Source organism: Mastomys coucha, unplaced genomic scaffold (genome assembly GCF_008632895.1).
Source record: "Mastomys coucha isolate ucsf_1 unplaced genomic scaffold, UCSF_Mcou_1 pScaffold6, whole genome shotgun sequence".
Lineage (NCBI taxonomy): Eukaryota > Metazoa > Chordata > Mammalia > Rodentia > Muridae > Mastomys > Mastomys coucha.
In genome coordinates this window covers 20,520,451-20,533,919 of record NW_022196912.1, presented here as the reverse complement: position 1 = coordinate 20,533,919, position 13,469 = coordinate 20,520,451, and the positions used below count along the sequence as shown (strand labels likewise).

At 42.9% G+C, this 13,469-nt stretch overlaps 1 protein-coding gene across 2 annotated transcripts in view; it reads right to left on the bottom strand.

Moving 5' to 3' along the window:
• Positions 1–1,528: 1,528 nt before the first annotated feature.
• The window catches only part of Srd5a2 (steroid 5 alpha-reductase 2), a 35,921-nt gene continuing 23,980 nt past the window's right edge, over positions 1,529–13,469 (bottom strand). Inside the window, exons 3-5 of one of the 2 annotated variants that reach the window (XM_031356496.1) lie at positions 11,385–11,486; positions 7,919–8,069; positions 1,529–4,297 (exon numbers count right to left, since the gene is read on the bottom strand). In XM_031356496.1, coding sequence (XP_031212356.1) covers positions 4,231–4,297; positions 7,919–8,069; positions 11,385–11,486 — 320 coding nt within the window. In that variant the 3' untranslated portion in view covers positions 1,529–4,230. The remainder of the gene's footprint in view (positions 4,298–7,918; positions 8,070–11,384; positions 11,487–13,469) is intronic. The other variant, XM_031356497.1, reaches the window with a different exon arrangement.

Sequence of the window (13,469 nt, the reverse complement as noted above, 5' to 3'; positions counted from 1 at the left end):
ATATATATATATATATATATATATATATATATATATATATATATCAGCCTTCAACAAGAACACTGAGGTTTAAAACAATGGCTTTAGATAACTGAGAATCCCTCAAATGTCAAGGGAAGATCTCATATTACAGGCAAATAACTTATGTAAATTAGGAATGTCTGTGATCAGGATGCAAGCTGTCTTAGTGGGTAAGAGCACTTGCCATATAAGTGTGACAAGTGTTGGCTACCCAGAACCCACAACAGAAGGAAAGAACTCTCAAAAGTTGTTCTCTGACCTCCAAATGCACTCAATAATAACAAAGTCTAAAACTTTTTAAATGAAAGTTTATGTTTAATTAAACTAATTTGAAGTAGTAATAAGGTTTTGTGGGATTAAAAAAAAAAACACTGTGGTAAATTCACTAAATCAGAAGTCTCTTGAATAAAATTCTAGATAGTGCCCTCTTGTGGCAAAATCATGCAATTGCTTAATGGAGTTTTGTCAGCTTAAGCCAAAAGGTGGCAGCCATTTATTGAGCATTTTTCACATTTAAAGGATTGCCTTAGACCTTTTTCATGTAAGTAAAATAAAAAAATCTAAAAATCTAATTTTAAAACAATATTTTAATACAAAGTCTTATGCATCTTAATCTGGCCTCTAAATACCACCCTATGTAGCAGAAGATGACATTCTACTTCAGACCTTTCTACTGGGACCTCTCAAGTACCGGGCTAACTACTACCTTGTGTTCTATGTGGAGTCCAGGGTCTCACACATCCTAGGCAAGCACTCTACTGAGCTTCATCTCCAGCTCTAAAATAAAGGATATGAGGAAAGTGGTTTTCAATCACAGAGAGCCCTAAAAGTCTTTTCTTTCAGGAGAATCCACCACTCATGTGAAAGCTTACCTAGTCTGCATCCTGAGAGTTCCCCAAAGGCCTACACCTTAGGTTTAGTTCCCAGCTTGGGACCAGTCGGGGGAGGTGGGAGAACTTTATGGGGTGGGGCCCAGTGGGATTTCTTTGGGGCACTGAGGAGGAAAGGCATGCCCTCAAGAGGGGCTGTGGAACTCGGGTGCCTCTGGCTGTCTCCCCTCCCTCTGGCTTCCTCTCTCTCGGCCAAGAGGTAAACATGTATGTTCCACTGTCTGCTCCTACCACAATGTGCTGCCCTGCTACAGATCCAAAGCAATTGGGCCAAACATTCCTGGACTATGGGCCAAAATTAAACCTTCTCTCTTTATAAAATGATTTTCCCCAGTTATTTATTTTAGTAAAGGCTTCTTGACACTGTATTTTTCCTCCTAGGTATCACTGAAATCACTGTCCTGATTCAGTGGCCTTGGCGTGTCGTCCCACACCTTCTTCATACCTCCTGGAATTCTGAACTGAAATTGAGAGGCTGTCAGTCATCCATTATTTCCTGTTCACAGCCACTAATTTCAGACTGACAAAATGAAGGAAGACAACAAGAAAGAAAACAGCAGGACCAGAAGCTAAGATGGAGGGAGGAAAGGGGGGGATAAAAAACACCACTCAATAAATACATTGTAAATGCCACAGAAGATCTGGGTCGTTTTTTATTCAAGCATTGGTGGTGGTAATGACTTGACAGGCATTTGATGAACAAGAAGGAACACTTGCTTGTAACACTGTAGTCTGGATCTTCGTTGCACATCCTACTTTATATCTCTTATGATCCCTGTGTTAGCTAACAGTCGGTTTCTGTACCAAATGATAAAACCAGAGCTCAGTTTCTCAAGCATGTTTCCAAATGATGTTGAACCCACCCACCTGGGGCTGAGGAGATAAGCATTCAACCGTTCTGATTCAGAGTGCTCAGTCCCTCCCTTACAGAACCCACATTGCAGCCTCTTTAGGGAAGCCATTCCTTCACCAGAGGCTGTACACTTCAATGCTCATGTGCTACCCAATCCTAAGTCTCACACAGGAACCGGGATCAGAATACTGAGGTCAGCATATATCAACAGTTCTCAGCCTGTGACTCTCGACCCTTTTGGTGGACAAATATCATATTTCCTGCATATCAGATATTTACATTACAATTTGTAACAGTAGAAAAATTACAGCTATGAAGTAGCAACAAAATAATTTTACGTTTGGGAGTCACCATAACATGAGGAACTGGATTAAAGGGACACAGCATTAGGAAAGTGGAGAACCAGTGACATATATTCATGATCTCACTAAATCTTATTTTGGTATAGTGCTCTGATCATATTCACTCTCCCACTATCTTCTGTCTCTTCTGTCCAACTTTTAAAAGCATGGGTGTCATTTGGGTGTCAAATGACATTTTCCCAGGGGCTACCTAAGACCATTGGAAAACACAGATATTTCCATTATGATTCATAATAGAAGTAAAATTACAGTTATGAAGTAGCAACAAAAGTAATTTTATGGTTTGGAGTCACAACATGAGGAACTCAGTGTTAGGAAGATGGAGAGTAACCATTTTAAAAGAACACCAGGGCTTCCTAATTTTTACAATTTGAAGCTTGAAATGCAAGATAAAATAAACTAAAACTAAGTGTGAGACCCTGTCTGAACTGAATGATAGGGGCTTTCGGCCCAGATCTCGCATCTGGGCAGATCTTGCAGATCTTGCATCTGCCATTGGGACCTGAGAGCTATGTTCAAGCTACTGCTGGGACACAGCTTCTCAAATACGTCTCAAGGATCCTAAGGAAGAATTTCCAAAAGAGACTTGCTCAGAGCTTCTGACACCCCTCACATCATCGCAAACCTCTCTTCAATTTGATCAGTCTACTGTCTTACACATGAACTTCTCATACGTAGAAGTGCTCCTGATGGGAGTTTACACTGTCTGTTGCAACACAATTCTTTATTCTCTCAGGAGCCACTCATGGCTGTATCATTTTTTTTTTTTTTTTTTTTTTTTTTTTTTTTTTTGTTCAGTAAAACCTGACAATCAAGAAAATCCGTATATCAGTGTTGTGGATGAAGCTTTGGTAGCTCCAATTGTGAAACCTCCTGGAATATCCAGTGATCACTGACTAAGACTCGGTGTATATTTGGACTTGGGTCCAAAAAGGGAATTCCATCATTAAAGTTCTCCTTTTTTATATCTTCCTAATTAACTAATGCAGAAGAATCTGGGACCAGGTTTTCATTTAGGCATGCTCTGGGTCTATGGCACTTAAATGCACTTAAAAGTGTAAATGTTTGCCATTCTGTGGGCATACAAAAGGGATGCTCTTAATTACTTCTCTAAGCACTGCCCTCAGTCCACACATTCATTTTTGGCTGGTTGGTTGGTTGCCTTATTGGTTGGTTGGCTGGTTGATTAGTTGGTTGATTGGTTAGTCGGTTGGTTAGTTGGTTGGTTAGTTGGTTGGTTGGTTAGTTGGTTGGTTAGTTGGTTGATTAGTTGGACGAATGGACAGATAGATGGAAGGATGTTTGGTTGTTTTTTTTTTAAACAAACGTACAAAGTAATTGGTTTGATTATGGCATTTTCATGCATACTTTATTCTTGCCAGTCCTCCTCCCATGCTTGCCTACATTTCTCCTGCTGCTCCCCTTCCTCCTGCAGTAGCTTCTCTCTGCTTTCATGCCATACAAATTTTATTTCCCTCTTTTTTCTTCCCCAGAAGACCTCTTTTTCCCTTCTCATAATCTCATTTCTAAATCAATGACCTATATGACTCTCAACACATACATATGAACATAGATATATATGTATATATACATGCACATTAAAATCTAGAACCTGCATATGAAAAATCATGCAGTATTTGTTTTTCTGAGTCAAAGTTAGGATACTTAATATAATAATGTCCAGTTCCACCTACTTTCTTCCAAATGTTATAATTTCATTTTTCATTTTGTCAATCCAAAGGGTTTTGACTGCAGAACTTCCCAAAAGTGACACAGAATAAGAAAAAAGTCACATCTTCAGATCATACATTGGAAAAAAAAGAGAGAACTGGGAAGCTTCTAGACGGGATAGCTAAGAATAAAATGGCCCCTGTGAAGCTCCAAAAGGAAATTAGGTTAGAACTCTCTGGGCAGACAGGAGTGCATGCTGAGCAGGCATGACTCTGCATGCCTCAAGCAACTGGAATAACAAGAGGCCCATTAACATATACATCACCGTATATATACATGAACAAGACAAAGTTCAGTTATAGTTTACAGTTTCTAGTTTCAGCAGCTGGGCAGTTTCTCCATAGAAGCTTTGTTCCTTAAAAATTGGGGTTCTTTAAAAGATGAATGGAATAAGAGCTTTCCTAGATTTGGGATAATCCTTAAACATCTTGAGGTAGAACCTAAGAAGGCAAGAAAGAAAGGAATAATTATAAGTGCAACAGAGTAGCGGCAGCAGTTGAGTTTTGCAACCAGTACAAGTCAACCCAGTTAGTTAGCACCTGACCATTCCTGGAGACCATGTGCCCATCATCCACTGCTTTCCTACAGTCTGTTCCTTGTAAATGCTGGTCATTCCTGTGCAGATAAATACAAAGTAATATCCAGAGGGTAGTGGTGACAGTTTTACAGTCTTACAAACATACTTGCTATCACTCAAGTTTACATTTAAAAACTGTTAAGGTGGTAGATTTTATGATATGTATATTTCACCAGATTTTTTTTAATACACAAAAAGGAAGTATTCCTTTGAGCTCACTTTGCTGAAAACTACAGGGAGTCAAAGGCTCCCAAAAACTTTGGCCAACTGGTGTAATAGTGGCAGGTCAGTGATGAAGACATCCAACTACTCTCTGGTTGGTCCCAAGGCCTGCTCCCTAGCAGGAGATCCACATCTGGGACTCTAAAAACTGGTGTGAAAGCCCATAGCTGGGGAGCTCGTCGACCCACCCAAATGAAGAAGGTTCCTGCAACTGCTTTGCTAAATGGAGAAGCTGTGCCCGCCAGAGTGCTGTCTAACGATTCGGTTCATACCCACAGATCAGTGCTACTGTCAGCTTTGCTCAGAAGCTCCTCTATGCAGTGGGCAGCAGTAACAGCAAAGACTCATCATGAGTCTCAATACTGAGAACCAGGAACTGCTAAGTGGCCAGCCATGAGTGAATCACCCTCTCCAAGGCTCAGGAGCACCACAGAAGCTGGGGCAGGAGGGACATGAGAGCTGAGAGACGGAATGGAATGAAGTAGACAGCCAGCTATGGAACATGGTATCACCATCGCACTGCTGAGTCTATGGCCGCTGACATCACCCACATAAAACCTGCACAAGATTGAGCCTGTCAGCATCCTGCCGTGACGCTCCCTCTAGGATGTACAGGTAGGTAGCTAGCTAGAAGGAAGGAGTTTGCAGGGCCAACAACTTCCTGAGGATCTGCAGCCAGCTCAGAGTTGCTGGAGAAGGGAGAGACGTTTCCTTCCTTTGGTGGTGTGGCCACTGGTAAGGACACCATGCTCTTGTAAATAATTCCTTACCGAGGACCCTGTAACCAACTCTAATGAGGCTCATTAGTCATGAAAGGTAAGTAAACTGGGCTAGCAGGAGGGCTCAGCGCACTTGCCGCACTTCTAGAGAACCTGAGTTTGGCTCCCAGCATGCATGTCCAATGGCTTGCAAATCCTTGCCTGTAACTCGACTCCAGTATCTGATGCCGTCTTGAGTGGCCATACGCACACGCATACACACACATGCGCACGCACACACACACACACACACAACACATTAAATAAAAGTGAGATAAAAACATGTAAGAGCAAGAGGAAAACAACAGAGAAATAAAAGATGCATATAATAAAAATACATCATAAACGTGTGAAAATGCCACGAGGCTCATTATTGTGTGTAACTAAACACCTGCTTCCCACAGACAAAATTTACAAAGAGCATGGACAAAGTTAACTTCAGAGAATCAGCAGCATTTTTTGAAAAATGTCCCTTTGGGGTGCAACAACTACTATGGATCTCATTTTGCCCCCTAAAAGGTAGGCTGTAGTCCTAACTCCCAACACCTGAAGACGCAGTCTTATTTTGGAACTATGGTCATTGCATATGTAATTAATTAAAATGACTCATACTGAGTCATTTTAAGGTGGACCCTTAAAATTAAGGTGGACCCTTAATTCCATAGATCAGAAAAGAGACATGGAGGAGACACAAGGTATGAGAAGGTTACAAAAAGACTGGCAGAGACTGGAATAAGGCATCTACCCCAGCCATGGAGAACCAAGAACAGGGAGTCTCCACTAGAACTGAACAGAGAGAAGCAAGGAAGGCTTCTTCTTCAAGCCATTCCTGAGAGCACAGCCGTGCCTATACCTTAAGGCCAAACCTCTGATCTCCAGACTTCTGAAAAGACAGATTCCCCCTTGCTCTAAGCCCTGCAGCTTGGGGTCCTTTCCTATGACAGCCTGAGGAAATTAATGCCTTTTACGGGAAGCCTTTACCCTGGGTGACCAAGTTGTCCTCTTAACTGGTTGAAACTAATGGCCCTCGAGGCATAATAAAGACAAAATGCACTCTGCTAAAGTGCTTTGGGTTTGAACTGGAAGACAAAAGTGATCATGTGTGCCAGAAGAGCCTGGTCTGCCCTGCTTTGGCTTGAAAAGACCCTGTGTGCTCGGTCTCCCCCGCCAACGCCTGTGCTTGCTTCATGAGCACCTTCACAAAGCCCTCTTGGTCCTAGTAAAAGAGACACCCCTGGCTCTCCCTCCGGGAGGAATATAACCAGATGGCCTCAATTTGATTTTGATATTGCACCAGCTGGAAACTTCTGGTGGAATTATTGACCGAGAACTTCTCTGTCTATGCTTTTCAGAGACCCTTCGTGCACCAGGCAATGCCCAGACCTCTGCCATTTGTTCCCTGCCTCTGATGGGCAGCAGGTTCTCCTGAAGTGGGAGGGCTGTTGCAATGTCTCTCAAAGGCTGTGAACCTTGAAACCCTGTCCCTTTCGAGACAGGAAGTGATAGGACTAGGTCACAAGAGAAACTGCTGCTTTTCCTATTTCCAAACTGGTCTTGGTTTCTACTCAGAAGGAGCTTGTGCCTCATTTAATCCTAAAAACTATTAGAAAAATCATTAGCCAGACAAAAACACCAAGGAGAAAGATTAAGATGCGCTTAGCCCGGTTCTTTACTCCGTGTGTTCCTTCTAGGTCTCTAGGCATTCACCTTTCTACAAAACCTACTTGAAGGTAAGCAGGTCCTATCACCTTCTATCTTGAGAAGGACAGGGTTTCAATGGTCCCTAGTCCTACTCTACCCCTGGGCTAAGGGATCAATGAAGTGTGTGTTAGACCAACCCTCCAAGGGGGCGGGGTGGAGGGGTGCGGGTGCGGGAGAATGGGACCTTAAATGCCTGCAGTTCTAACATCTACCAGCAGATGGAGCACTCGGGCTCACCTCCTTTCCTTAAGTTGTGATGCCTGGCTCATCCCTGGAGGACAGACGCATCAAGAAATACAATGGAAGAGAACTGAACTGAAGCATGGCATTTCTTTCACCTCTCAGCCCATTATCTGAAGTTTCCAGCCAAGTGATGATAAATCTTATTTGGAGACGAATACTATGCGGATACAACGACCTTGTGACACTATTAACTGTCAACCCTTAGGAGGCAGTCCGGTCACACCTGTGAGCGACTGTTTATATTAAGGATAGTCTCAAAAAATGCCTGGGAAGGGTTGTCCTGATTAAGTTCATTGATATGGGAAGATCTGTCTTAATTTGGGCAAGACCATTTCTCTGATGTCTAAATGAAGAGGGGCAAGCCGAGCATAGCATTTGTCTGCTTTCTACTTTTGACTATGAAGGCAATGTGACCGGCTACTTCAAGTTCCTGCCACCTTGACAAGCATAGCCCGGAAGAGTGAGTCAAATGAGCCCTTTTTTCCTTACGTTGTTTGTGTGGGGTGTTTTATCAGAGCGACGGGAAACAAAACTAAGACAGGCCTCTGTTAAAGGTTTACCTGTGGTGGTAAAAAGCTTGCATCCCCAGGAAACAAAGTGTGAAAAATGCAAAAGCAAAGGCTGGAACGGACCAAGTGGCCAAGGCGTAGCCCATCCATTCAATAATCTCGCCCAGGAAATTGGCTCCAGAAACATACGTAAACAAGCCACCTGTGTGCAGAAGAATCAAAAAAGAGAGCACTCAGAACAGTGTTACTGTGACACTGCATTCCCGTGTCTCATTCCAAAACACACAAAGACAAGTAAAGGAATGTAAAGTGGGAGGACCCCTCCACAGCCAGAGTTCAGAGGAAGCTTTTCAAAGATACAGGAAAACCAAGCGACAACAGCCCCTTGCCTATAGAATGTTCTGGAATCCTGAGGAGTAGCCCCATCTACTGATGGACTTCTTACAACTATTGGACCACCAGCTTCGAGCAATACAAGCAAGAGGTGCAAATGACCTGCTTTTTGTCTTGTTCCATTAAAGGACCTCTTCAGGCAGCTCCTTGCCTTCCTAAACCTCTCCCTGGCAAGTCCAAAGGTCAACCATTATGGTACACAAAAGCCCCACAAAGTGCACAACACAAGGCATCGAAATAAAAACTTAATATGTGTGAGAAATGATGGGGTTCTTGTGTGACCATCTGATCATCCACTAGCTGGCCCCCTGCACTATATACTGTTCAAGCTGAAAGCAGAGAATATTTGGGTTGGAAAACCTCTGCTGCTGCTGAGATATCCCACAAGGCATTTCCTCTCTCAGATCTAGAAATCAAGATATGTCTAATGGCATTCAATATTCCCACACTCAAACTTTATGAGCCATGTTAAACTAGGAAAGTTGTGACAAAACAGCTTCTCTCTTTCTATTATTACATCAGAATGTGCTTTTAAGTCATTCTCTCTCCGTCTCATAACTCAGTTGGAAATTGACCTTGGCAATCTGGTTTTTTAAAAACCGTTTCGGCTCATCTTTACTTAATTATTAAGCCAAAGTTTTAAAGTGTTGCTATGGTCGGAATGTGAGTGCTGCCCACAGATTCGTGGGTGAACACTTCGTCCCCAGCTGGTGGTATCATTTCAGGAGGGTATAGGATCTTTCGGCCATGGGTCCTTGCTGGCAGGTGGAAGGCTATCAGGCGTGGACTAGAGAAAGAGAGAGCGAGCCTGGTTCCTGCCCAAGTTCTCTACTTTCTAGCTGCTAAGAAGATGAAAGCAAGTCACCCTATGTTCCTGCCACCAGTGACAATAGCTCCCCTGGTATGACGAGGCTGCCTAGCCTAACCTTCCCCACCTTTATGTTGCGAGATGATGTCACTCTGTCCAGTATTTTGTCCGAGCTGTGAGTGAGCTGGCACAAGGAGCAAGCTTCTTTCTATTGCTTTTTTTTTTTTTTTTTTGGTCTTTCAAGACAGGGTTTCTCCGTGTAGCCCTGGCTGTCCTGGAACTCACTCTCTAGACCAGGCTGGCCTCGAACTCAGAAATCTGCCTGCCTCTGCCTTCCAAGTGCTGGGATTAAAGGTGTGCGCCACCACCGCCCAGCTTCTATTGCTTTTCTTAAGGATAGCACTGTTCCCCTACCTTTCTGTCCACGACACCTTTGACTTTATGAAGGACCCCTGTCTAGTACAAAGGGTCCGATTATCCATGAACATCATAAATGGTCTAATTTAGGTCTTCAGATACTAAGGAGTTGATAATAATTATCCACTTAAATAATCACCCACTAATCACAGAAGCTTTGTCATTATTAATCAGTAGTTGCCTACACCAACATCAAATAATCCAGAACATTTTTACTGCAGACAAGGTCTCTTTTTACATCCAGAAGGATGGGAACCACTCTCAGTCAGTGTTGGTCACCTGGTCTGATTCCTTGCCAAAGGTTTACTGGTCAGACTCATGCTCCTACTTTCCTTGGGACCGGGTACAGTTGAAAGTTTCCTATGTCTTGATCTCCAAGGCAACGCAGTCATGTGCAGCACATAGCATGTCCATCAACTGCACACTGCACGCACGATGGGGAGCCACTTAGACTGTAACAGACCTCGAATACTGGCCACCCAGCTACACCACAGTCATCACAGTGTCAGCACTGCACAGTGTCCATCGTATGAAAGCCCAGGCCCAGTCATTACTAGGCCTAAGGACTTGAGTTCAATCCCCAGTACCCACATGAAAGCCAGGCACAGCGGTGCATGCCTATATTCACAGTGCTGAGAAAGCAAGGACAGGATCCTGGAGCTCTGTGGCCAGCCTGGCTGAATCAGCAAGTGCTAGGTTCAGTGAGAGACTACAACAACAAAATAAGGTAAAAGTGAAATTGAAAGAGACACCTGAACTAGCCTTCATGTGGATATGCGCAAACACCTACATACATGCAAGACAAAATTCATAATTAAAAAAAATAATTTTAAGGGAGAAAGTACAGCATATGATTACATACAGTATTTAATCTTTGATAATTATATGGTTATATTAAGTGTTTATGTTATGGTTTATGTGGTTATTATGTCAGTCATTGTTACAGCATAATCCTTCTGCTTAGAAAAAAAGATAACCGTAAGACAATCCCATGCTGCTCTGGGAAACTTCCAATAGGCATGAAGGTATACAATATTGATGACTGTAATCATATATAGGCCTAGGATGAGAGCTGTTTGCCTTTTAGATTTTTAGCAAAACTGTTCTTTGTAATTCAAAAGTTCCGAATAGGCTGTACTCTATAACCTAGGTATGAAAGGAGGCTGCCCATCCAGGCTTGTGTAAGAAGACTGATGCTCACATAACAATGAAATCCTCAGTTTTGTGGCTAGCACAGGGAGGTTCTCACCCTGTGTAAATGGTCAGGCTTAAATCCGAGGCTGTAACCTATTCCCCACTGCTTATTGCAAGCCTGGTGCCCTCTGTCACCTTGGAGACACTATGATCTTCCTTCCTCAGGAGGGAGGCAAGTCTCTTGTAGTTCTCATTCTCTCTCTCTCTCTTTCTCTCTCTCTCTCTCTCTCTCTCTCTCTCTCTCTCTCTCTCTCTCTCTGTGTGTGTGTGTGTGTGTGTGTGTGTGTGTGAGAAAGAGAGAGAGAGAGAGAGAGAGAGAAAGAGAGTGTGTGCATGCATGTGTGTATAACAAGGCCAACCTTGAACTTGCTGTATACTAAAGAATGACCTTGAACCCCTGATCTTTTTACTTCCCCTCCTAAGTGTTGGGATCATAGATATATATGTACAGCATATCTATATTACTGGAGATGGGACCCAGGGCTTTAAGAATGCTAGGCAAGCATTTTACCAACTGTGCTGCAGCCTCAGCCCTCTTGGAGCTTTCTTGGGTTTCATAGATGGGACAGCGTATGCAGAGGAGAACAGAAGGCAACCAAAGTGTATCTAGTGCATAGCTGTGCTGTCACAGCCCCTCCCCCTTTATTAATCACTGGGACAGGCTCCATTGAATAATGGGAATCTGGGCATCAGGAGAGGCATTACCTTGTGGAATCCTATAGATGACTTCTCCAGGCTTCCTAAGCTGGCGCAGCATGTAGTCACTATGGATGTTGATTCCCATTCCCAAAATAAATAGGAAGACACCTTGGCAAAGAACAAAGGAGAGAGGTCAAAGATTTGCTCTCTGACTTGGTATTTATCACACAAGATAAGTTGTTGCGGGGGGCGGGGGGGTTACTTGTTTGTTTGTTTGTTTGGCTATCTTTTGGGGTTTTTTGTTTCTTTGGTTGGTTGGTTGGTTGGTTGGGTTTGGGTTTGGTTTTGGATTTGGGGTTTGGGGGTTTCGTGGTTTAGGTTTTGGTTTTGGTTATTTTTTTCAAGAGAGGGTTTCTCTGTGTACCCCTAGCTGTCCTAGATCTTATTCTACAGACCAGGCTGATCTCAAACTCATAGAGATCTATTTGCCTCTGCCTTCCAAGTGTTGGGATTAAAGGCATATGCCACCACTACCAGGTTTTTTTCTTAAAATAAAGGAAGCAGTATTTAACTGCTAAATCTAAGAATGGCATTTGGATAGGAACCACAGCCTACGGGGAGGAGAGATTGTACTATTTCCTAGGGTAAAATGACAGCTCTCACAGAGAATTGTGATAGACAGAGATGGGAGGAGGGGAGCCGGAAGGAGGTAACAGCACTGTGTGTATCTAGATATGCCATCGTAATAAATGAGTAACAGCAAGCCCTTGGCTCATTCACAAATGACCAACTGGTTGGTTCATTCAATGACCAGATCTACTCTCTTTGTCATATCCCACTGTGAAAGTTGAAAGGCAATTATATATATACATGTATGAAATTGTCTAAGAACAAACTTCATTAATAAAATGCGTATTTTTTGTAGTTAAATATAAATATTATGCTCAAGACGATGTCTTAATAAAATGAATGCTGTAGGCAGGTGGAGGATCTACAAGTTTTCTGGAAGTCATCCGTAGGTATTAAGCTTGAGACAGGTGGGATCTCATTTCTGTTTAATACTGTTGTAAAAGTAATATACATATATTTAGAATACTTGGCATTAATTGGTGTTAGCAGAGCAAATTATACATTCCTACTTCCCCAGGTCATCACATTAAACACCCTCCTGCACATCACTTTGTTTTCACCTGATCTAACACTTCCCCATGTAACTTACAGGCCATAGTCCAGCTCCCTCAGCTATCCCTGAAGGCCTCTTCTAGGTGGTTTGTATAGACCAAGGTCAGACAGAGCCACAGCTGGCTTCTGCTTGTTGTATCCACTAGAGCCTTTTTAATCTAGTTCAGACCCTCTTTTATTATTACTCAGAAGACTGCCTTGAGAAAAATAGGCAGTTGTTCCTCACACTGTACCCTTTGCCAGATGTGACAACTTGCTCCTGACTTTATCTGCTGGCTTAAGATGTTTTCAGTGTGGTTACATTACCAGTTCACTCCATAAGGATTTAGCACGTCTGTTCTCAATTTAGGAGATCTTCAGTGCATTTTCCTCCTTTTTATTGTCTCGCGCATGTGTGTGTGTGTGTGTGTGTGTGTGTGTGTGTGTGTGTGTGTGTATTATACTTGTGTGAGTACATGGGGTCACAGGTGACTATGAGGCACCAAATCCAAATCCTCTGAAAGAGTGTTAAGGGTTCTTCATTACTAATCCATCTCTCTAGCCCACAATGCCTTGCCTTCTCAATCAAGTAACAAAATGCTGTCACCCGAGAGAAAGTCTCAGCCTACCCCCCTCAGCTCTTTACTTTGAGGCACAATAGGGAAGCTATATAACTCCAATATTCTTTTCCAATGTGTATACATTTTCTCTCTCTCTCATTTTTACATAAAAATATCATACCACACAAGTGTTCATGTTTATTTTATGTTTTTAATTTCACAAGACTTATTTTAATGTATGCTCATATATGTGTGTGCATGTCTGTGTGTCACACATGTGTAGGTGTCGGCAGAAGCCAGAAGGCCAGAAAAGGGCCCAGAGCCCCTGGAGCTAGAGTCACAGGCAGTGGTGAGTCACCAGACAAGGGTGCTGGGAACTGAACTTGGGTCCTCTGGAAGGGCAGTAAGTGCTCTTACGCTAAGAAATCCC